The 24,249-nt window shown below is 39.5% G+C and overlaps 1 protein-coding gene across 2 annotated transcripts in view; it reads right to left on the bottom strand.

Annotated features, from left to right (window-relative positions):
- Window positions 1–3,349: 3,349 nt before the first annotated feature.
- LOC113053195 (interleukin-1 receptor accessory protein-like 1-A) overlaps window positions 3,350–24,249 on the bottom strand; it is an 84,911-nt gene continuing 64,011 nt past the window's right edge. The window contains exons 7-12 of one of the 2 annotated variants that reach the window (XM_026218019.1): window positions 10,591–10,723; window positions 9,559–9,704; window positions 7,246–7,392; window positions 6,514–6,684; window positions 5,872–5,916; window positions 3,350–5,654 (exon numbers count right to left, since the gene is read on the bottom strand). In XM_026218019.1, the coding sequence (XP_026073804.1) occupies window positions 4,933–5,654; window positions 5,872–5,916; window positions 6,514–6,684; window positions 7,246–7,392; window positions 9,559–9,704; window positions 10,591–10,723 (1,364 nt within the window). In that variant the 3' untranslated portion in view covers window positions 3,350–4,932. The remainder of the gene's footprint in view (window positions 5,655–5,871; window positions 5,917–6,513; window positions 6,685–7,245; window positions 7,393–9,558; window positions 9,705–10,590; window positions 10,724–24,249) is intronic. The other variant, XM_026218020.1, reaches the window with a different exon arrangement.

Here is a 24,249-nt window from a genome sequence, read left to right as displayed (position 1 = left end):
CATAAGAAGGGGTGAGCCACTGGCTCAACTTACCCCAGGACTTTTCCTTGAACATACAAAGATCACTTTAAACAGCAAAAGAAGAAGAAGTTTTTGAGCCTAAATTTGTTTGCCAAGTATTCCATGGACCCCTCTCCATCACAGAGTGAGTAAAATGTTTAAATCTTCAAATATGTGTGGTCTTATGGTTTAAGGTTGTCTAGAAACAAGGGGTGGCTCAACTTTCCTGTAGGATCACCTTGCTCTCCAAACATGTATATTCATTCCAAAAATGTACCTGAAAATTTCCATCAATTATTTGATAATCACAGGACAGTGATTGGTTCATTGTGATTAGTGCAGTAAAGTTCTATTAATAAACTTTTTTATTATTATTATTGAGTTACTTAAACTTTTTTTGTGTGTGTCAGAGCTACTTTTATGCAATCTAAATAGGAAATGAAAAGAAACAACTTTGCATTTGTTTTATCATTGTATTTACTGAAGGATTTAGACATAAAAAAAAAACAATATTTTATGATAGAAATCTGTGTATTTGATGGACTTTTTATTTTCAGAATGATATTTTGGAATGTAAGAATGAGACAATGCAATTATTTGTTTTATTAGGAAAATACCATATAACATGAGTTCTTTGCAAAAAAATTCCTTTTATTTTATAAATTAGGCCTATAGTTTATATATAAACTTTTTGGAAAAAACTTTAAAAACTGGTAGTTAATGTTGTTGTAATAATGTGTCTGCAATTACCTTTATTGTGTACTGACATTTCTGATGTGCATTCAAGCTATGAAACTAGAAAAAGTTAAGTCCACCAAGACAGGCTTTGAATATTGGTTTGACAGACCTAGCCTGAGGTCTGAGTAGTTTTAAAAGCTTAGGTTTGTAGTTTATCGAGATGTGCTGAAGGGGAAGGGTTTAAAGGAGTGCTGCACAGCAGGGATCTGTGTTTACGTGAATGTTTTCGAAACATTTAACCCTGGCCTGGACATCTTACAACCCTGTACCCAAAACTCCATTTGCAACATCTTTTAATGCCATTTGACCCATTGATTTTACATCAGTTCTTCTTTAATGCATGGGGCCTCTACAGTATATGGAAAAGTTTTTAATCTGAAAAATGTGAATTTGTGGACACCATGCATTTTGCTTATCAGGCTTTCAAACAAAACATACTCTTCTGCATTTAATACAGTCCAATCCCAAAGTACCTACTACATGATGTAAATGTGAACAGCAAGTTGGTTCTTTGCATCAAAAGCGCTTCTTCAGCAAGACCGTTTGAACAGCACCTCATCTGACTGGCGCTCCTCAGGGATGTGTGTTGCTACATCTCCCCTGTTATATCATGTTAATATACAGCAGTCAAATGCAGTGTAACAACAGTGACCTGCTCCTTTCAAGTACGCCGATGATACAGCTTTGGTGGCTTGCTAGAGGGATGTAAATAGTCTATTTCCAGAATGTTGACAGCCGTGTCTTCTGGTTTGATAACAGCTCCCTACACATTAATATCACCAAGACGAAGGAGCCATGATTAGAAAGTTATGCTCGAGCTGGCAGCACAGGATCTGAAGCAGGTCATCAGCTTTAAATATCTCTGCAATATAATAGTCAGTGACTTCTAGAGCAACACTGACTACATCCACAAGAAGCCAAGGCACACACACACACACACACACACCCAAAAATAAATTCCTGAAAAACCCAGTTTATGTAAGAAAATTCATGTGACCAACAAACTTATATAAATCCTGACAAAACTTTCCAATAAGGATCAATTTATTTTCATTAGCTAATCATTATATATCTTAAATTAACAACTAGTGTTGATTTCTGTATATACTAATACATTTTACTATTTCAAATTTATATATTTAATTGAGTTATATAAATTAACATAATTTAATATATTCTGAAGCAATATGAATTAACACTCGACAATAATATATATATATATATTATATTATATTATATATATATTTTATTTATTTTTTTTTTTTATATAAATTAACATTAAAGAAATAGTTCACGCCAAAAAAAAAAAAAAAAAAAAAAAAAAAAAACTGAAAATGTACTCACCCCAAGGCCGTCAAATATAAAGATGAGTTTATTTCTTTATCAGAACAGATTTGGAGAAAATTACATCACTTGTTCACTAAAGGATCTTCTGCAATGAGTGGGTGCCGGCAGAGTCCAAACAGTTTATTAAAACATCATAATGACCCAAATGTAATCCAGTCGACACATCAGTTAATGTATACAGAAGTGAAAAGCTTAAAGTTCGTAGGAAAAAAAAAATCCATCAAGATGTTTTTAACTTAAAACCCCAACTTCCAGTTAAGATACAAGTATTCTATCTATGATATTGCTTTCTCCAGTGAAAAGCTTGTCTCGTCTGAATCAGGAAATATGCACAGATCAAGCACCGTTTACAAGTGAGAAAAGTTCTAAACAAATACATTGGTGGATTTTGATGTGAGAGGACAACAGGGGATGGACTTTTTCACTAGAGGAAGAATTATTGTTGATTATGGACTCATGTTTTGGCTGGAAGTTATAGTTTAAAGTTAAAGCACCTTGATGTATTTGTTTCTTACAAATGCAGCTTTTTATTTCACATAGGTTAATCTATAAATCTGTTCTGATGAAGAAACAAACTCATCTCCATCTCGGATGGCCTGAAGATGAGAATATTTTTAGTAAATTTTCCTTTTCCTTTTAGCTAGATAATAAATGCTGTAAAAATATTGTTCATTGGTAGTTCATGATACCCAATAAATTAACTAATGTTAATGAATTAAACTTTACTGTGAAGTGTTGCATTGGCAGTAATTATCCTCAAGTTACTTTGCTGTCAGTTTACTATTTTAAGTATTGTTTTTATCTTATGGCAATATGTCTATTTATGTTCAATAATTACTTATAGTCTGTTTATGGTAAATATGGATTTATTCATTGTAACTTTTGGACTCATTTCCATTCTATAATAAATCCAAAGGATTAAAAAGCATAACATAAAATCTTTTTAGATGTCACAGTCTGTTGTAATACAAAAAATAAGTTCATATATAACAGGTTGTTTTTCTCTTTTATTTAAAGAGGTGCATTCATATGCATATGATATGATATGATTTTTGCTTATTCAGCGTAGAATCCAGTATTTACCATTTTGTTGAAAAGCATAATTGAAATATTCAATTTAAGCAGCTCAACTAGAACCTAAAACTTTCTTTTTGTCAAATATAAGTGTCTTATTCAGACAATCCACTGTGAGAAAATTCACATCAGGCCTGACACACCTCTCCAACCATAAACACACACACACAAAATTTCACCGACCAGCTTATAGTGGTTTGTGACTTTACTGTACACAGTGAGAAACAATAGAAAAAGAAAAATGATTGTGCCTCTAGAGAGATCACACATCTCTCTGTGATAGCTGTTGTTCATAATACAGTAAATATTCAAATCAGGATACACAACTAGTCTCTATGCATACTCAAGAGGTAAAAGTTCATACATAATTCTAATTTTTTTTTTTATAAACAACTCTTTTTTTTGCAATTGAAATTGAAAAAAAGGAACAAAGTAAAATAGGAGTAAAGGAATTACAGGAATAGTTTCAGATTTTTTTTTTTGTTTCCTTTTTTTATACAGTTAGACCTCTTTTTTTAGTGTCAAACCTCTTGGTTCTGATTCTAGCTTTGTGTTTTTCCCCCTTAGAGTCAGTACATGCTGCCATAAGTGAAAACCCCTAGATCAGTAAAACCTCTAGACGAGATACAACAAATACATGTTGACTGTGGGCATTTATTAAATCATATGATTTGTTTGACACTCTATACTAGAATGCGAGTATACAGGCCTGTGTTCCTCTGTGAAACATGCCAGCATGTATCTGAGTCACACAGCAGTTAGAGGAGAAAAAGACAAGCGTGTAACCAGTGGGTTAAGACATCAGACTGAGAGCTAAACAGATTAGAAATGTAAAAGAAGATGAAAAGGTCTGTCTGTGGATCAAAAGTCCTAGAGTATGAGCATAAAAAAAATAATACAAACAAAAAAGCAGTTGATTATTGTTTCAGAAGTGAACATAAAACATTTCCTTTTCTCCACAGATGAGAACAATGTAGCAAACTGTATAAAATACCCCAAATTCACAAAGAAGAGAGTCTTCAGTCCCATTGTCCCATTGACCCTGTGGTGTTAGAGAATCAGCGTTCTTCAGATATATAAAAATAGATTTCTCCTCATTTAAAATCCCCTTAATATTTGAGAAATGGTGCTGTTCCTCTTGTAAAAGAAGACGGCACTGCTCTCTGATCACCTCTGTCGACCCCTTTAGGCTTTCGTATATATTTTGCATAATTTGTAATATATTTCCTTCTTGAAAATTCTGCAGTTAAAACCATAAATACATACCTTACATCGGACAACAGAAAGAGGGACGAAACAAAACGCAATAGCTTCCAAGCAAAACGATTTCAGTCCATTTCCAAAGAAGGCTGAAAAAACAAAACATCTCAATCAAATGTCCATTTCAAACCTAAAAAAAGAGGAAGGGACAAAACAAAAGCATCAAGCGTTAACAAGTAAAAATAGATGGGGTGATCAAACCGAACATGGAGACAGGAAGACAGCGGTGCTACAAATATAATGCTAACATCTACACGAGACCCTGTATACCTCCATGTGGTGTGACTTTCTATGCTCAGTTCACGCCTATAGGTGCACCACTATTTCGTCCCTCAACGCCGGATCAATGCTCAAAAGACTCACATCCTCAGACACACTTGGCGTGGACAGAACAATCATTCTGATCACAGGAAACCACTAATCCCATTGTGTCCTGTGCTGTATACCAGTTTATATAGTCCACCGTGTGCCAGGCGGCCCAAGCTAGGAAACTGCGTTTCGGATTCTCTGTGTTTACCAGATGACGCTGGAGATGCTCGTCTCTCTGGGCAACAGCGGGAGCATGGCGTTGTTGGCGTGGTGCTCGTCCAGGCTGTGTTGGCGGTGGTTCTTGTTGTTGACAGGCCGCTGGCCGTTCAGGAGGGTGAGGGGCAGGTTGCAATAGGTGTGCTGTGGCGGCAGCGTGCCTCCAGCTGTGAAGGGCAGCTCATAGTCATAGCTACGGTAGTGTGAGTGTTTCTGTCTTGCCAGCGAGTGCGAGCGGTATGAGCTCCGCAGAGACGGGCGCAGCTCGGGGTGAGCCGGCGCCAAGGCGGCGGATGTGGCTGTGGCCATGGAGATGGCTGAGACGGTCTGCAGGTCGGCGAAGGGGCCGGGTTCGCTGGCATCCAGCGCGTGATTGGTGAGGGTTTGCTGGGGGCAGCGGTATGGCATGGTGTAGCGGAGCTGCTTCCAGAAGCGCGAGCCGGGCTTGTTGCTCTGCGGGCCGTTCCAGTGCACCACGCTCAGGCATTTAATGGATTGTTTTAACTCCTCCACGTCCTGGTAGTTAATGACTCCTCGCAGATCGGCACACTCGATTAAGATCACTTTAATGTCCCCTGAAACCAGAGAGTTGCGCAGACGGGATTCCAGCTCAAATATACTCCACCCGCGACGAAGCACGTAGCTCGGAGTCAGCACGATGATCAGGCGTTTACTCATGTCTACGCAGCGGGACACGTCCTCTATGTACGCTACAGGAAATAAACACCACAGACAAAGAAAGAAACTGTAATCCCAAAATAAGAAGTCGCATGAGGACTGAAAATAATGCACAGCTGAAGACAAACACACATTTAAGACAGAACAACCACAGTCATTCATGAAGAACAATCTGCATGCACAATGTATGCGTACTGTGCATACAGTACACGTGTGCACGCGCGTTTTTGCATTCAAACAAAGCTGTACCTCTAAGAAGATGTGTGTCATCCTGGTAATGTTGACTGCTCATACCTGGACATAAACATTCAGCTTTCAGACACAGCACACGAACAGGGCAAAAACACCTGACATATGATGCAAACAAATGCACCGTGTCACAAAGGCACAAACTTGCCAACATTTAGGAATATTATTGATAAAATTATTGTTTTGTTCTACAGAAAGTTTGTAAAATAACTAAATAATTGTTTTCTTTTTTTCACCAAGCTGTTTTCTAGTCAACATAAGGCTTTCTGGTCATATTAATGCTGATGAGGGAGTTTAATTAGATTTAATTACAAATGATTAAATTACTAAGTATTAGGAAGCAAGATAAATCCAGTGCTGCTATCATGTTTATGAGCTGAAAATGTCATACTTCATTATGAATGATCGAGGAGTTTTCATTAGTTCTGTACAATTAGTCCTGCTTGTCAAATCTCTGTCCGTGCAACTTTCTTTTGTGATTGTTGTGGGTTTCTGAAAACACTCCTAAAACTCCACAAAAAAAATAGTACGGCATTTCTGTGAATGTCATGTGCTGATGAAATGTTTTAAACATTTAAGACAACATTTACAAACACACTAACAAAGACATACATTCACACAGAACACTCATTCTGCACGTACTGCTGGTAGGAATGAGATCTCGGTCAGGGATGAAGAGTTTGTATCCGTAATGTTTCTCCAGGACATCAGGGAGAATCTCCAGAGCAAAGCGCTCCTCTTCCTGTAATTCCTGACCCCACTGATCCAGCTCAACCTTACTGTAGGACAGGTACGCATCATACTCTTTGTTTTCTGAGGAGAAATGAAAGAAAGAAAGAACAGGTGAATCAAGGAACAGATGAAATGGAATGCTGAAGAAAAATGGAAGAATGGACAAATGAATAAACAAATAAATGAATGAAAAAATAATAAACAAATTAATTAATGTAAAAGAACAAAAGGAACAACAATGAAACAAACAAAGAAATTAATGGAGTAAATAATAAACAAACAAAAGAGAAGAAAAGAAGAAACAAACAAAAATAACAAAGAAGAAACAAATCATCAAAAAAAGAACAACAGAAGAAAAAACAAAGCAACAAATAAACAAAATAATATATGAATGAAAAACAACAAAAATCAACATGAAAAAGAACAAGAACACATTAAAGAAAAAGAAAGAATGAATGAAAGAAAGAAACAATTTAACAATATTACTTGAAATAAATATGAAATAAAATTATCTTTTATAATATGAAATAAAAGAGTTGTAACTCTAATAATTACATATATTGTAACAGTTAGAAACAAATAAGTAACTGCTGCGATGTTGTGCTCAGTAGCTCCTGTAGGAGGTGTGCATGTGGCCTTTACCTCCATCTGTATCCTCCCCTCCAAAGTGATGCCTGTAGCAGAGAAGCAGCTCGATCCTGTAGCACTTATACACAGATAATAACAAAGCCAATAGCAGAAGAATTGCACCCAGTCCACCAGCCAACTCCACAGTGTACATCAGCTCCACTGAGAGAGATAAACCACATGAGACAAAATGAAAAAAGAGAGAAAACATATTACAAATATAATATTCCCAGAATAACGTGTACTCTTGTGAGGGAAGAACTATAATCCCATGAAGGATTGTGAATGACATCAAATCAAATTAAAAAGAGAAATATAGTAGTACTTTTGACTCTATACATCATTTACATTCACTGCTGTGTGTGTGCACTTTGGATGGGTTGAATGCAGAGCACGAATTCTGAGTAAGGGTCACCATACTTGGCTGTATATCATGTCATTCAAAAATATATTGCATTGGTCAAAATTATCAATTTTTCTTTTATGCCAAAAATCATTTGGATATTAAGTAAAGATCATGTTCCATTAAGATATTTTGTAAATTTCCTACTGTAAATATATCAAAACTTTGGACAACTTTAAAGATGATTTTCTCAATATTTCGATTTTCTCTGATTCCAAATTTTCATGTAGTTCTATCTCTGCCAAATATTGTCTGATCATAATAAACCATACATCAATGAAATGTTCAATCAATGTTAAGCTTTCATATTATGTATAAATCTCAGTTTCAACAAATGTACCCTTATGACTGGTTTTGTGGTCCAGGGTCACATTTCATTAGTTTGGAACCATGGCAGTTTTAGCTGGAGAATTGAATTCTTATCAGATTTTAGTTTAAGACTCTAGAGATTTAGTTATATGGTCCCCTATCTCCAGCATAGGATGCTAGGCATGCTGGCATCTAGCTAAACCGGCAAGACTTCCCTTGTCAATTAGTTTCACTAGCAAATCTACCAGCCATATCAGCACCAAACCAGTCTGGACCAGCATGGAAATTCATGCTGTGCTAAGGACACACACAAGGGGTGAGAAATGCAAAATGTCTTCAGAATGATTAAGTGCTAATGATGCTCATATTGTTCAAAGCTCCTCTGCGCTACAGCTAATGGAGGAAAACACGCAAGATACACTCAAATGCTTTAGAGAAGCTGAAAGATTGAAGGAGAGAGAGGGTGCATATGAGAGATTTGGTTTGTGTGTGTGTTTGTGAGTGTGTGGCTTTGAGATTATCTGCAGAAATATGTGTGTATGGCTAAGACGAGTTGAAAGAGAGAGAGAGAGAGAGAGAGAGAGAGTGTTTATTCACTTGTGTGTGTGTGAGAACAGTTGAATGAGGTTTGAGTTGGGCTGAGAGGGAGAGAATGTGTCTGAACTGCTGAAGCTGTCTCCTCTTCTGAACTGCCATTAAAAGAGAAGATAGGATGCCTTCAAAGCAGCTCTCTCTAAAAGAGAGTGAATTTTAGATACCGATGCATTTCCCGAAAGGAGAGAAAGAAAGAGAGAGACATAGGAACATTCTGTGTTGTGTATGTTAAGAATCCCCAATGCACATTAAAGGGAAAGTTTACCCAAAATATGAAAATTCAGTCATCATATTTTTTTAAAGGAGCACCTTTAAAGAACATCTGAGCTGCTCTTTTTCAAACAGAAAAAGTATATACAGTAGGTGATTAGGGCCGGTCAAAATATTACGCATCACAAATTATTTTTAACATTAAAACTAATAAGAAAAGTTACCTTGAGCTGCAAATCAGCATATTAGAAGGATTTCTGAGGGATCATGTGACATGAAGACTGGAGTAATGACTGCTGAAAATTCAGCTTTGTCATGAATAAATTACATTCTAAAATATATTAAAATAGAAAACAATTATTTCACATTGTAATAATATTTCACAATATTACTGTATTTTTAATTAAATAAATACCTTTCTGAGCATATGGGTCTTAAGAAAAAAAAAATTGTACCGTCCTCAAACTTTTGAGCACTGGAAAGAAAGACTGTCAGTGAATTACTTATATTTCCATCTGTTCTTCATACAAAGACACTGTATGTCTTATAAACTACTATGATATATGAACTCATTTGGTTGCACTTTCATTCATTTCTTATGGTGATTTTTTATTTGACAGCACCTGGTTACTTTCCACTTTCATGAAAAAGAGCAGCCTTAACATTCTTCAAAACATCTTGGTTTTTATGAAAAAAATTCATACAAAAAAATGACAGAATTTTTAATTTTGTGTGAACTGTTCCTTTAAATGAGATGCACCTGGTATGACTCGGTTGGTTGAGTTCATGTATGTTACGGCTGAATGTGTTACCTCGTTTCCCAAGCTGTACATTGGCTTGTCTTCTCCCATTGCCATTTTCCGCATAACAGGAATAATTACCCAGATCTACCTCCTCCAGTGAATCTATGGTCAGAGTAATGGACACTTCCTGTTCACCCAGGTGTTCTCTAATAGTCCTGGTGAAGAGAACAAAACAATGAGCCATTGTTCACCGAAGGCTGTGGAATAAAAGTTTTTTAATTAGACCCTTTTGTTAGAGGATTTCGGGGATGAATTTTAGACTGAGCAGCTTGTAGAGGTTAGAAATTTTAGGAGGAAGGGTTTCGGGTTTGGTCGGCATTCAACAAAATGGGTCTCTTATTTAATTATAACAACACATTCACTCTCTTGTTTGTCCTGGCTGAATCATTTGAAACTGAAATTACATTTAAAAGATGCTGACAATGCTGCTCCTTAACTGCATGTAAATGCAAATATATTTGCTACATTTTGCTGTGTTATTAGGATGTATTCAGCGCCTGCTCAGATCCAGCTCTCCTTCAGACAGGGGAATTAATAATAGTGTGTCATCACAGCGACCACCCCTGCTAGATATAAATAGGCTCATATACCAGCTTGTGATATCAGTAATTGAAAATGTACTGTCAACATCTGAGTGAACATTTAAAGTGTGCTTTTATCGTGCACAATCTATTGTATTGAATAAGTGATTACACAGTGGAAGCTAGTTTTTAAAAGCAACTGTTTCTTGTACACCACTACAGAAACACAGTGGTGGTACAGTGATAGGAATACCATCGAACTTTGATATATTATCATAATATTGAGCTATTAATTTACCATGGTCTTTACACTGAGCTCATAAATAAATCCATCTGTCCATCCATGATGGTGTAATCTATTATTATAAAACTGATGTGTAATTTGCATGCAATTCTTATGTTTGCACATGCTTTTCAGCATGATATCCTTAATTCAGGGGCTGGGGGGGGGGATGTGTTGAGTTTCAGTTATACAACATGTTTACTCTCGCCTCCACCTTGCTCTTGTATTCCTTCTTACTTGATTTCGCTCTCTCGAATGCGACTCTGATCCATGTCTTCAATGAACTTCTCTCCTTTCATCCAGTAAACAAGTGGATTGATGTCCCCACTGTACCCGAAGAAGGCTCTGCATGTCAGGTTCAGCATGCTTCCTGCAAGGGAAAGGGGGTTTGTGATTACACATTGATACAAAACTTCCTTTTGTTTTGATTCAATACTTCCTCTGCCCAGGATTTGTTGCCCTCTGTAAGAATACTGTGTTCATGAAGCCAGAGATACTTTCCCAGCACTGGCCACTGGGGGGTTTCACTGTACTCAATGGCAGCTGACAAGCTTACAATGGTGTCTTGTAGGTTAATGGGACTCGCCAGTGTAGCAGGCGGGCAGGATCATAATAAGGGAGCGTTTTCTTGACAATACAGTATGGTTGAAGACTATTTCCTCCTGAGAGAAAATAAAATGCAGTTTGTTCCCAGTTCTTTGAATTGTATTTCTTTAAGATTTCTCTGAAACTCCCTTAAAGCATTAAAATCAGTTACAGCTATTCTGCTAAAAGCAAGGGTCTTCAACGGGGGAAGAACCCTAAGAGCATGCCCATTATTATTTGATCGAACACAGATTTTTGTTAAAAAACAGGGAACAAAATATGCATTCAACTATATTATTATAAGCCATTAATAAAATACTACACTCACTTAAATACAATATGTAACAGTAGGTTCCTGCTCTCTCTCTCTATCCACCAAGTATGGAAGTCTGTTCTTGCCACAGAATAAGAAATAAAAAAGGTTATTGCAGTTAAAAAAAAATTGAAATGCAAGACAATCTTGCATGTGAGCTGTTAAATCAGAATCTTATGAGTCAGAAAGGGATTGGGTGATTATTATTTGATCTCAGTCTAATTTTTGTGAAAAGGCAAAACTGAGAACTACAATCCCTAACAACAGTGTGTTTATTTTAGTGTATGAACATGTTTATCCTCAGTGGTTTTTGAAGTGCTGCTTCTTTTCTTTCTTTAGTTGCGGTTGAGGTGGTATTTCTGCCTTAATGTTGTGATGTTTGTCAGTTATTTGATGTTAATTAGGCATGTCTTTAGACTACCAACGAATAAGGCCCAGCACCAGGGAAGATCTTGCTCTGGGCCCCCAAACAAACCAGAAATAGCATCTGTTTCTCACCAGGATGTGAAGTACATGTGGAGCATCTGATTAAAGAGATACTGAGACCACAAGTCTGTAAAACAGCACCATACACACATACTGTAAATGACATCAAGTCACAGAAATGTAACTGATACTGGGTTTGATGTATTGTTGACATAATAATAAACACAAATTATGTGATGTTAATGTTCAGACATTCACAGTTTGAGACCTTTAAACGAATTATATTTACATTTAATCATTTAGCAGACGCTTTTATCCAAAGCTACTTTCAAATAAGGCAAAACACAAGCTATTTATTATACAGGAGCCAGCAACATTAGCAGCGCCATAATACTGAATTTCAAGAGTAAACAAAAGCTAGAGTAGAAGTGCAATTGCAGAAGTATAAAAAGAGAGATTTGAATTTGAATTTGATTAGGATATCAATGGAACAAGACTGAGAGGGGTGAAACGGGGGCTATCACCGGTCAGTTAAATACTCATTTCTGCCTCAGACGTCACACCCATGGACTACTGGCTAACGCCTGATGCATATGGGACACAAAAGTGTAAACACTTCAGGAGTGTCTGAGTAATCATCAGATAGGTTGAATTATACAGAATTTCGGGGAGACATATGTGTCACGTTCTTTAACGTTCCACCTGGGAAAAAAAATGCTGTGGCACCAAACCCCCTCATGAAAGAAGAAAGCCATCGTGTTTACAACTGTGATGACGAGCGCTTATCAGAATCAGAATCAGAAATAGCTTTATTGCCAAGTATGTTTGCGCATACAATGATTTTTTTTTTTTTTTTTTTGTGACGTAAGCTTCCATTACACAGAGAGAACAACACACAGACAAAATGTTTTTAAATAAATAATAATAAGTAAATATAAAGACAAATATTGAAAAATAAACTGAAAAATAAATAAACTGTACGAACAGTGCTATAGATGATAGTGGAATAGAATAGGGTGAGATGCAGGGATGTACCAGGATGGAGGTGGTAACAAATAAATATAAGGATATTGCAAATTTTTATTTTATAAGTGGGGAACATTTATCTGTTCATGAGGAAGATTGCCTGGGGGAAGAGACTGTTCTTGTGCCTGGCTGTCCTGGTATTTGCAGCTCTGAAGTGCCGGCCAGATGGCAAAAGTTCAAAAAGGGGATAACTTGGATGTGAGGAATCCAGAATGATTTTCTGAGCCCTTTTCTTTACTCTGGATGTATACAGTTCTTGAAGGGTGGGCAGGGGAGCATCAATAATCCTTTCAGCAGTCTGAACTGTTCTCTGTAGTCTTCTCATGTCTGATTTTGTAACTGAACCAAACCAGATAGTTATTTAAGAGCACAGGACAGACTCAATGATGGCTGAGTAGAACAGTGGCAGGTTAAACTTCTTCAGCTGGCGAAGGAAATATGAACCTTTGTTGTGCCTTTTTAACAGTGGAGTCAATGTGATTGTCTTACTTCAGGTCCTGAGAGATGGTGGTTCCCAAGAATCTAAATGACTCCACTTGTTTTGGATGAGACGAATGACTGTACTGTCGTCTGCAAAATTCAAGGGGCTTGACAGAGGGGTCTTCAGATGTACAGTCGTTGGTGTACAAGGAGAAGAGCAGTAAGGAGAGAACACATCACTGAGGGGCACCATTGTTGGTGGAGTGGCTGTTTGACATGAATTTTCCCAGTCTTACTAGATGCTCCCTATCTGTCAGAAAGCTGGTGATCCACTGAAAGATAAAGCTATGAATAGAGAGCTGGGTCAGTTTGGTCTGGAGACCTGTCAGGCTGATGGTGTTGAAAGCTGAACTAATGTCCTCAAACAGAATGCTCACATAAGTTCCTGCATCATCCACGGACCTGTTTGCTCAGTAATCAAACTGCAGAGGGTCCAGTAAGGGTCCAGTGATGTCTTTCAGATAAGCCATAACCAGTTTTTCAAACGACTTCATGACGACAGACGTAAGAGCCACAGGTCTGTAGTCATTAATAATAGTCCTGTTATCTTGGGCTTCTTTGGAACAAGGATGATGGTGGAGCGTTTGAAGCAGGAAGGGACTTCCCACAACTCCCACAACTTCCCACAACTCTTCTGTTGAAGATCTGTGAAAAGATGAGTCCAGCTTGTCAGCACAGGTTTTTTAGACAGACTGGTGTAACACCATCTGGGCCTGGTGCCCTTTTTTCTTTTGTTCTTCCTGAAGACCTGGTGCTCATCCAGGAGGTGGGGAGAGGGGGACTGGAGGAGGTATTAGTGCTAGCGGGTGTTGGGGGTTTCGAATTTACAATAAAACTCATTCAGATCGCTAGCAAGTTGTTGATTCACCTAAGTGCAGGGGGGTTGTGTCTTGTAGTGATGACTCTCAGACCTTTCCACACTGAACTTGAGTCATTCGAAGTGAACTGATCTTCCAACTTTTTAGTGTAGGTCCTTTTAGCCACTTTAATCTCTTTATTCAGTGTGTTCCTTGCCTGATTGTACAAGACACCATCCCCATTTCTTCTTCATCTTCTTCTTTTCACCCTGAGGGGTCTCCTGGCCATTTAGTTGTGCTGTCGCATCCAGCGGGAAGTGGAGGTGGCAGTTACAGAAGTCTTTCTTGTATATGCTGCCTCAGGTGATGCTCCCCTCACCAGAGGTTTGTAAAATTTGAACTTGCCTCTCCCGTGTGGTTCAGCACCTCTGTGATGCTTAGAAACCTTTAGGTTCACATGCTAAGCTCTGTGCAATTTCTGAAAACCACATGGTGGTTAGTGTGCACGTGAACACTTTGCGCACTTTCTAAAATCCACGTAAGTGGTAAGTGTGCACGCAAGACTCTTGAGTCTTTTCTTGAGATGATTAGACCTAGGTTCCTTGGGCTCTATTCAGCCAGTATGTATTTGTTTAAACACTTCAAGCATCGCTTCCCTCAACATGAGGGGCTATTTGGGCGATTCTCGTGGTAATTTAGCAGCGCTCCCCTTTTCCAAGAAGGGTCACCTATGGGTCACAGACAGCCTTCTAAATGTCCCAGGGGCAACTCCCATGGAAATGGTAGAGTTGGTACTTAGTGTTGGCCATAATTCTGGCCTGCACTCCCCTCAGCATGGCGGCGTGGGTATACTGTTTCCCATATTGCCCCTTAGAGGATACAGTTAGAAATTCCCTTGAAAGGGAACGTCGCAGGTTATGAATGTAACCATGGTTCCCTGTGTAGGGAACGAGACACTGTGTCCTCTAAGGGGCGCTATGGGGAACACCTCGTCATGACCCGTGTCTGAAGCATACATTGACTACGTTTATAAATTAAGAATTATAACGAGTCAATTCAATTATATATTTATAAAGCGTCATGTTCTTTGTTCCTTAATGAATCAGCCATTCGAATGAATCAATTGAGTGAACGATTCAGTGATAAAATCAGTAACTTGCCGCCACCTAGTTTTAGTTTCATTTTAGTTTCAAGTATCATTTCAGTAATTTAAATCACTGAATATTTCTATACTCAACATTTTATATTTCAACGTCCAGTATAGATTTGTAAATGGGAAAGAAAATATTTGTTCTTGTTCATAAAGGTGCTCCTATTTTTTTTTTCTGCTCCTAATTTTTTTTTACATTTTAAATAAGCAGCACAATTGCTCCTAAAAATAAAAGTAAGCATAGAGCACTATTTCGTGAGTGTGGTGGTGCTTATATGGTGCTGCCCTGGGACGGGTGAGTATGAGGCTAGGAGAGAAAAACAATCACAGTATACTCACTACAAAAAAAAAAAAAAACTACACTACACCACTGTACTGTTTTCTTTTCAAGAAATCTAAGAAATAATATTAACAATATTTTATTGACTTACATTCATAGAATGTATTTAAAATGCAATTCTCCTGTCTTTCTCCTGTTTTGCCTATATAATCAGAGCAGTGTTGTATTGCATGTTTATTTTTATGCATAGCTGGCAGAAAATCAGATGTGTGCTGATTGCCATGATGACATCAAGAGGCTCTGATGCAGTATTCCTTATCACAAAACCAATTCAAGCTTAAAACTCAAACACTATAAATTTAGCTGCCTTGAAAGCACTGACAATGCAAATCTAGTTGTTTTCTCTGTTTTCATCACAATCTCGTATTCCTCCTAATCAGAGGATAACGCACTACAGATATGGATTAAATTAGCAATTTCAATACATCATTTAGGAAACAACTAGAAAAAAGCAGATGTTTAATAAGGTCTGCCACCAGAGAGAGCTCTAAGCTTTATCCAGGGCCATTTTGCTGTTTTGAGTGTGTTTTTCGATGCGTTTGAATGAAAAGCAAGTGTACTGAGCTGTTTGCTTGCGGTGATTCGCTTCATTTACCAACAGAGCCGAAACACTGACCAAGCATTCCTGTAAACACACACACACACACACACACACAAACATGCAGGTCTGAAGACATCACACAGCCATGAATAAACGAATAGAGACCTATATGTTAACATTATGACCTTCACTCAGAATTCACTTCACTTAAAGAAAGAATCTCCCAGTGCCAATGCTTTAGCAAACCGAATGTACATATTTCTTTGTATCCATCTTTTTCTCCCCTCCTCCAATTCTTTACCTGATTTGTTCTTCATGCAGTGCAGCCCAATGGGGAAGAGTAAGACTTTAATTATCTATATAGAATAGGGCTTTGTGAACAGGTACTCCTCCGCAGATCCTTTCATACTCCCTGTCCTCCCCTCATCTTTTCTTTCTGATGTCATAATAGAGACCCTGCCTCAGCACCTCTCTCACCGATGTTACAGCTTGTGTGTCTGACACTGAAAGAGTGTGCAAATGAGAGAGAAAAGACAATTAGTACAGTTTAATCCATTTTTTAGAGCGCTGAGCACATTTGAATTGTAAAGGGAGATTCGTGAACAAAGAGAAAGTTTTCTATTATAAAACAGTTTCACACACACATATGATTTCACAGCGAACTATTCTAGATGTATTACAACGGTCTCTAAATACAAAAGCACACATACACATACTGACATATATGTGTCCCCTCCCCCTCACAAAGGCGGCATTTCTCCAGAGATTCTGTTTCAATCACCAAAATAAATCCAGATATATCAGCACCTCATTACATTAGGATGGACTGAAGAGTCAATAGTATAGTCAGTTCAGTTCAGTTGAATGGGAGAACCAGTGCAGTTTTCCTGTCTGGCTGTTTAGCAAATGTATAATGTGTTTTTGTATTCTGTATTGTATGGCAAGCAATATAGAAAATGTATATATTATACATATATTGTCACGGTTTTACGCTGCCTGAAGGAATACGGAGTCGAGGATAAACGGAATAAGGTTTTTAATATATCCAACACAGGGGATATCCAACATGGAGCACAGAGGTAGACACACGTAAGTAGCAAGTGGCAAATGTCACAAGTGAGCTGCAAGTGAGAAGACCCGACAACACAGAACTGAAGGGACACGGCTTATGAACAACAGATAATTGGGGAAACACAGGTGGATGGAATCATTAAATTAACAGGGACGTGGAACACATGAGGAAGATAATGGACACACCTGGGAACTAATCAAACACGGAAAGACAGAAACTGGGTCACGGGCAAAAACACATTAAATGAGTCCAGGTGTGTGACAGTACTCCCCCCTCCCGGTAGGTGCGTCCTCGCACCGTAGAAACAACAGGGGGAGGCGTAGGTGGGAACTTGGGAGGAGGTTCCGGTGGAGGACGGACTTCCAGGAGGGGGCTAGCAGACAGGGACCACAGAAGGAGGAGCCAGGGAGGAGACGACGGAGGAAGGAGCCAGGGAGGAGACAGGAGCAGGAGGAGCCAGATGGTCCACCAGAGACCAGCCAGGACGGAGATCCAAGGTGGGGTCGACGGCGGGAGGAGCCATGGTGAAGGAAGGGTCGACGACACCAGGGGGCCGACAGGCGGAGACTGCACCGGTGGGTGAGGAGCCCAAGATGGAGCAGCACAGCCGCAGAGCCAGGGGGACGTCAAGGTTCCGGAGGGCCTAGGTGGAGCAGAAGGCTCAGGCGACCAAGGCGGAGGCAGGGTCCTGGCAGACTGCTGTGGAGCCGGAGCGACCGAGGATGGAGGTGGAACCGGAGGGAAGGAGGAGCCTGACAAAGCCGGAGGGATGGAGTGACGAGGTGGAACCAGAGGAGAGGAGTCCCGAGGCGGCGGATGGTCGACGACTGACCAAGGTGGAGCCGGAGGGACGAGGGAGCCCGGTGGAGCAGGTGGGATGACAGGCCACGGTGGAGACGAGGGAGCTAAGAGCCAAGGCGGAGCCGCTGGGTCGAAGGACCGAGGAGGAGTCCAGGGCTCGGAGGCTGGAGGCGGAGACAGGGCCTTAACACGCCAAGGCGGAGCTGGAGACTGGCAGTCCAGCGGCGAACCACCGCGCCCCGATGGCGCGGACTGAGGGTGAGCTGCGGGACTGGCTGGCACCAGCAGGGATGACGAGGAACTGGCTGGTCTAGGAGGAGGAGAGAGGAGAAGGATGGGAGGAAGGACAGGAGGATCAGGACTGGACGGAACCAGCGAAAGAGGAGTAGAGGGACCAGCAGGTTTGGGAGGAGGCGGGAGAGGGAGGCTGGGAGGGAATACAGGAAACACAGAAGATTCAGAGCTGGGCGGAACCAGCGGAGACACAGAAGATTTAGAGCTGGGCGGAACCAGCGGAGACACAGAAGATTCAGAGCTGGGCGGAACCAGCGGAGACACAGGAAACTCAGGGCTGGGCGGAACCAGCGGAGACACAGGAAACTCAGGGCTGGGCGGAACCAGCGGAGAAACAGGAAACTCAGGGCTGGGCGGAACCAGCGGAGACACAGGAAACTCAGGGCTGGGCGGAACCAGCGGAGAAACAGGAAACTCAGGGCTGGGCAGAACCAGCGGAGAAACAGAAAATTCAGGGCTGGGCGGAACCAGCAGAGAAACAGAAAACTCAGGGCTGGGCGGAACCAGCGGAGAAACAGAAGATTCAGAGCTGGGCAGAACCAGCGGAGATACAGGAAACTCAGGGCTGGGCGGAACCAGCGGAGAAACAGAAAACTCAGGGCTGGGCGGAACCAGCGGAGAAACAGAAAACTCAGGGCTGGGCGGAACCAGCGGAGAAACAGAAAACTCAGGGCTGGGCGGAACCAGCGGAAATGGAGCAGAGGAAATGACTGGAGGAGGTAGGAGTGGGAGACTGAGAGGGTATACAGGGGAATCAGGGCTGGACGGAACCAGCGGGGAAACAGGAATATTAGGGATTACCTCCGTAGACCAGTCCATCAGATCCAGAACTTGCTCCATATGACTTTCAGAGACTGCATATAGCTCACCCTCAGTCGCAGGAGTGTGGGCAGGGCTTTCCTCCACGCCCTCGATCTCCACGAGGACTCCCACGATGCACAGTGTTGCCGGCTCACACACCTGGTCAGTCGCGCTCTCGAGATCCGGCTCCCTGTCAGTGGATGGCTCGGACTCTGCGGCTGCGGTGGGCTCTGGCTCCGTGCGGCGTGATGGTGGCTGGCTGGTCTCTGGGTCGGGAGTGGGGCTGGCGAGGTCCTCTATGGGGCAGACGGTGAGAGGTGACCCATTTCTCGCCAGAGTCCACTCCACGAATGCGGCGAAATCCTCTCGAGGACCATCTTCGGACGACAACGCTCTGCATTTGGAGTTCAGGCTGGTGTTGTAGAAGGTGCAGAGCGCGCCGTCCGGGTAGCTGGTGGCATTAGCTAATAGGAAAAACTGTCTGGTATGGTCCTCGAGAGAACGTCCTTCCTGCTTCAGCAGGAGGATGAGGAATTCGGGACGATAGAGGGGATCCATAGACACTAAGAAAAGAAAAGACTGTGAAAAAACAAAAGCAAAACGGAGGGAAGAACACGCAGTTTTCTATTTTCTCTTTTGAGGTCGGGTCTTCTGTCACGGTTTTACGCTGCCTGAAGGAATACGGAGTCGAGGATAAACGGAATAAGGTTTTTAATATATCCAACACAGGGGATATCCAACATGGAGCACAGAGGTAGACACACGTAAGTAGCAAGTGGCAAATGTCACAAGTGAGCTGCAAGTGAGAAGACCCGACAACACAGAACTGAAGGGACACGGCTTATGAACAACAGATAATTGGGGAAACACAGGTGGATGGAATCATTAAATTAACAGGGACGTGGAACACATGAGGAAGATAATGGACACACCTGGGAACTAATCAAACACGGAAAGACAGAAACTGGGTCACGGGCAAAAACACATTAAATGAGTCCAGGTGTGTGACATATATACACAGTTAAAAAAATTGGGTAATATTTTTTCATGTTTTTGAAAGAAGTCTCACCAAGGATTCATTTATTTGATAAAAAATACAGTAAAACAGTAATATTTTGAAATAGTATTACATTTTAAAATAACTCTTTTCTTTTTTAATATATTCTATAATGTAATTTTTCCTCTAAAGACAAAGCTGAATTCTTAGCAGTTATTACTCCAGTCTTCAGTAACACATGATCCTTCAGAAATCATTTTAATAAATCTTTTTAATACATAAAAGTGGTATATAATAGGATCCATGTGTTAAAAAGATATACAGGTTTGGAATGACACAAGGGTGAGGGTGAATAGTTGACTGTTCCTTTAAAGGTATCTTTTTTTTATGTTTGAATTTAAGGGACTCACACTCTCTTCAGTTTCCTTCAGCTTCTAAAAGTCATCAATGAGGACTGTGAGTTCAAATCCCCAAAGGAAAGATAATATATGCTGGATATCTGACAAACTGCCAGGATGGACACAAATGAGGTGTTTTTGGGCAGCAAATCTGATTTGATCTGATTATCTGTCGAGCTCAGGCTAGGAAAAGACATAAATGGCAGATTGTTCAAGTATATGTAATTCCCAACAGTTTGTAGATGATTGACTGTGAAATGCTCGGTGTTTGACACATGTGAGTGTGTGTGTTTAATACTCCTCTTTTCTGAATGCAGGTGAGTATGAGTCTGTTAACAGACTGACATGTGGTTTATGTATGGTTTAAGCTATGCCTGAAACTAAACCGCAGCAGAAGGAAGGACGGGTGTTGTGCAATGTCAGATGAAAGGATTTCGTCTTACTAAAGTGAAGGACAGAAAGGACAAAGATCGAACACTTTAGAGAGATGCATTTGTGGGATACACAGTCAAAGGTTAAGCATCAAAGAGCGGTACAAAGACAGTTTCAAGTAGAGAGTGAAATTCCACTTTATTTATTGTGTCTCTATGCAAGAACAGGTAACTGATTACATATGCCATTTATCTCCACATCTACATAAAAAGGCTTATAAAGGATAAATTCGGTGTCCATTTTTCTGTTATTCTGGCCAAGAATAGCCAACTTAAACAGAAAGATATTGTCTGGATGACATATGCAACAAACCAGCATTTATTTTGTTAGTCTGAAGAAATCTGAACCTGGATATTACTCAAAACACAAGGTGAAATATGCAGGATCCAATGCTTCTAGGTTGTAACCACACCTGTCCCTGGTCCCATTACGCTTTAGAAAAATGTAGCTCAGGCATTCTGCTAAATCTCTCTAATCATACGGCTTGGGAACAACATGTGGGTTAGTAAATAATCACAGAATTTTGGGTGAACTTTCCTTTTAAAGAGCATGCCAAAAATTACCAGCACATGAAAGGTCGTGGCAGCTCTAACAGGGTCATATGCATGATTAGAAACTGTGGCCCAAAATGTGGGACAAAGGACTCTGGATTAGAGTGAACACTTCAGAACAGAGATAAAGCGACCTCTCCGTCTAGTCATTCCTCTTTTACACTCTCTCTCTTTCTCAAATAAAGCTGAAAATGTATGTGCTATAAAATATGAAGCGGATAACTAGGTTGCTGTTCACTGGCTGTTACGATCCCTCATTTGTCTACTGCACATTACATACCAATGTTTATTAAACAAAGATTAGATGTGAATTAACAAGAAATGGCATAAAAAATAATAATTTAAGTCATCATTAAATCCACAGCTGTGGCCAGATATTTGAAATGGGCTTGTAAACCACAAATATCTGGTTCCAGGCTATTTAGCCCAACATCCTAAAAGCAGAAACACAGCTTTTGCAGAAATCCACTGCTTTTGTACTGTTCCTTTAAGGATATCAGTGTCCAATCTTACCCAATAATAAATTGAGATGTTTATTTAGAGAAATGCCCTTATCTCGCAATGGTTGCTTAGCAACAACTGTATTATTTTGGGCAAGGGTGATTAATATTAAGAAGTGTTCTCTGAATACCTCTGCACATATCCTCCCCACTTCTGCGTTAACATACGTGTGTGTTTCTGTGTGTGCGTTTTGTGCCATCTGTGAGGAAGCAAAGCAAAGTCACATAGTGAATACATTTCAATTAAGTTTATATTTAGTTAACCCGCATGTTCATTTGATATCGACTTTACTTGTTTTTATGACTCAGAAGCCCCAATGACTCACATAAATTAAAAATAATAGGACATTTATAAGAATAAAACTAAGATCCATTTCAGTACCTTCACTTCTGTTCACAATCAGTATTGTTTAAAGTGCTACAGTATATAAATAAACGTGACCTGTTCAGTGTCGATTGGACCCCTCCAAAAAACATTTCTGAAAAATACAATAAATTTCAAGAAATAAAAATAAACAACTGACAGAACTGAAATGTGCATGTTAAATTTCATTGGATTTATGAACGCTTTGTATCTGGGTTCTCTGAGACTACAAACAAAAGTAATGAAGCAATTTTTCATCAAAGGATGATGCATGTTATCAAACGGAAATGTTGTTTCTAATCAGATCTCAAAAGATTAGAACAAGTAATGTAGTTTCAACCAGACATTTCAATGTTTATTGGTATATTTTCGAGCCCTTGGGGGTTCTAAGAGCCCATACAGAACATGAAGGTTAAAATGAACTCTCATCAGTCCAATTCAATATATATAATACAGATAGATAGTCAAGTCTTTCCTGCATTGTTCCTTTCTCTCTGCTCATCTTGGCTGGGGACTGCATGAAGACACAGGAAGAACGATAACCTTTTCTTCCCCTCTTTCTATGTTGAATGTGTGTCAGCCCAGTTTCTCTCTGTCTCATTTTTTCCCTTGTTTGTCTGTGATACTTGAGTTGTGTTTATGTGTGTGTGTGTAGGCACACACAGGAGTGAGAGAGTGCCCCTGTTGTCATTAATAATGTTAGGATATGATGGGTTCACACACACAGCACACTCTATCTGTCTCTCTCTATCCATCACTCATCATCCCATCATCCCATCCTCTCACATCATCATCTGTTCCGCATCTATTGCAGGGAGCATGAAAAATTATTTCGATAGCTCATCTCACATAATAAGCATGTTTATAAAAAAAGTAATGACCATATACATCATACATATCACAGTACTACACAGTAGCATCAACAAATGCTGGAAATAACTAGTATTAGACCAGCAATATCCTCTTACCTGCTATGTACTTATAAAACTGCATGTGTTTAAGTTTGTATGTGTGTGTGTGTGTCTGTGCGTGTCCAATAAGATTTCTGTAGGAAGTGCTCAGCGAGGAGCGATTCCCTCCTGAAACGTTCTAAAAGCATTAAATATTCTTCCACCAGCTCAGAATTCTGTCTCCATCTCTCAGAACCTCCTTTCATGTTCTTTAATGCTCTTCTTTCCTTTAGAGTCGCTCTCATTTACAATCAATTTCTTTAATTATGTCACCTGCAACCCACACCTGTATACCACACATTTGACCCAGTATAGCTAAAATTTAAATGATTCTTTTATTATTAATTCTATTTATTGCATTTTTATTTTAATTATATTTAATTGATCATTTTTAATGTTATAGGGGAATGAGTTATGTCAAATTTACTGATCCTTTATTTACTCTGTATTGCATTTTTATACTTCATTAATTATATTGAATTCATATTTTAATTTGTTGTAAGTGAAATCAGCATTGTTTTTCTACAAAAGTAGAAGTTTCACAAACAACAAACAAACAAACAAACAAATAAATATCTTTGGAATATTTGAAAAATATGTTTCATCAAACGCATTTGATAGCGGTGGCCTAAAAATATTTATTTTTCTCTGAGCAAGTTGCTTTACTATGTTGAGATCACATGATCAGCAGGAAAATGCTTGTTTTATCCCAATTATCATATACTTTCACTCATAGAACAAGAACAATAGAATAAGAACAATTGACTGAAAACTGAATGCCGGGATGATGCTTCTCCTTGCCACCAGGTGTCATTATATGTATAAGACGCCATACAAATTTACTGAGAAGCGATTTAATATTACTTCTTCACTACAATTGTAACTTCATTTAAATTAAAATACCATTTAGGTTCTCATGAATTTGCAAAGGATTTAAAAATAAGAAAATTTTGGTTTTCAGTTGAACTGAAACTGAATTGAGAAAGAGAGATGAAACTGAACAGTTTCAACAATATTCACAACACAACAAAGTTCGACTCTGGTTGTATTATATTAATTCAGCTAAGCAGCCCACAAC

The sequence above is a fragment of the Carassius auratus genome, chromosome 34, assembly GCF_003368295.1.
Source record: "Carassius auratus strain Wakin chromosome 34, ASM336829v1, whole genome shotgun sequence".
Lineage (NCBI taxonomy): Eukaryota > Metazoa > Chordata > Actinopteri > Cypriniformes > Cyprinidae > Carassius > Carassius auratus.
The sequence above is the reverse complement of the archived record's forward strand: the minus strand, read 5'-3'. Positions and strand labels throughout refer to the sequence as shown.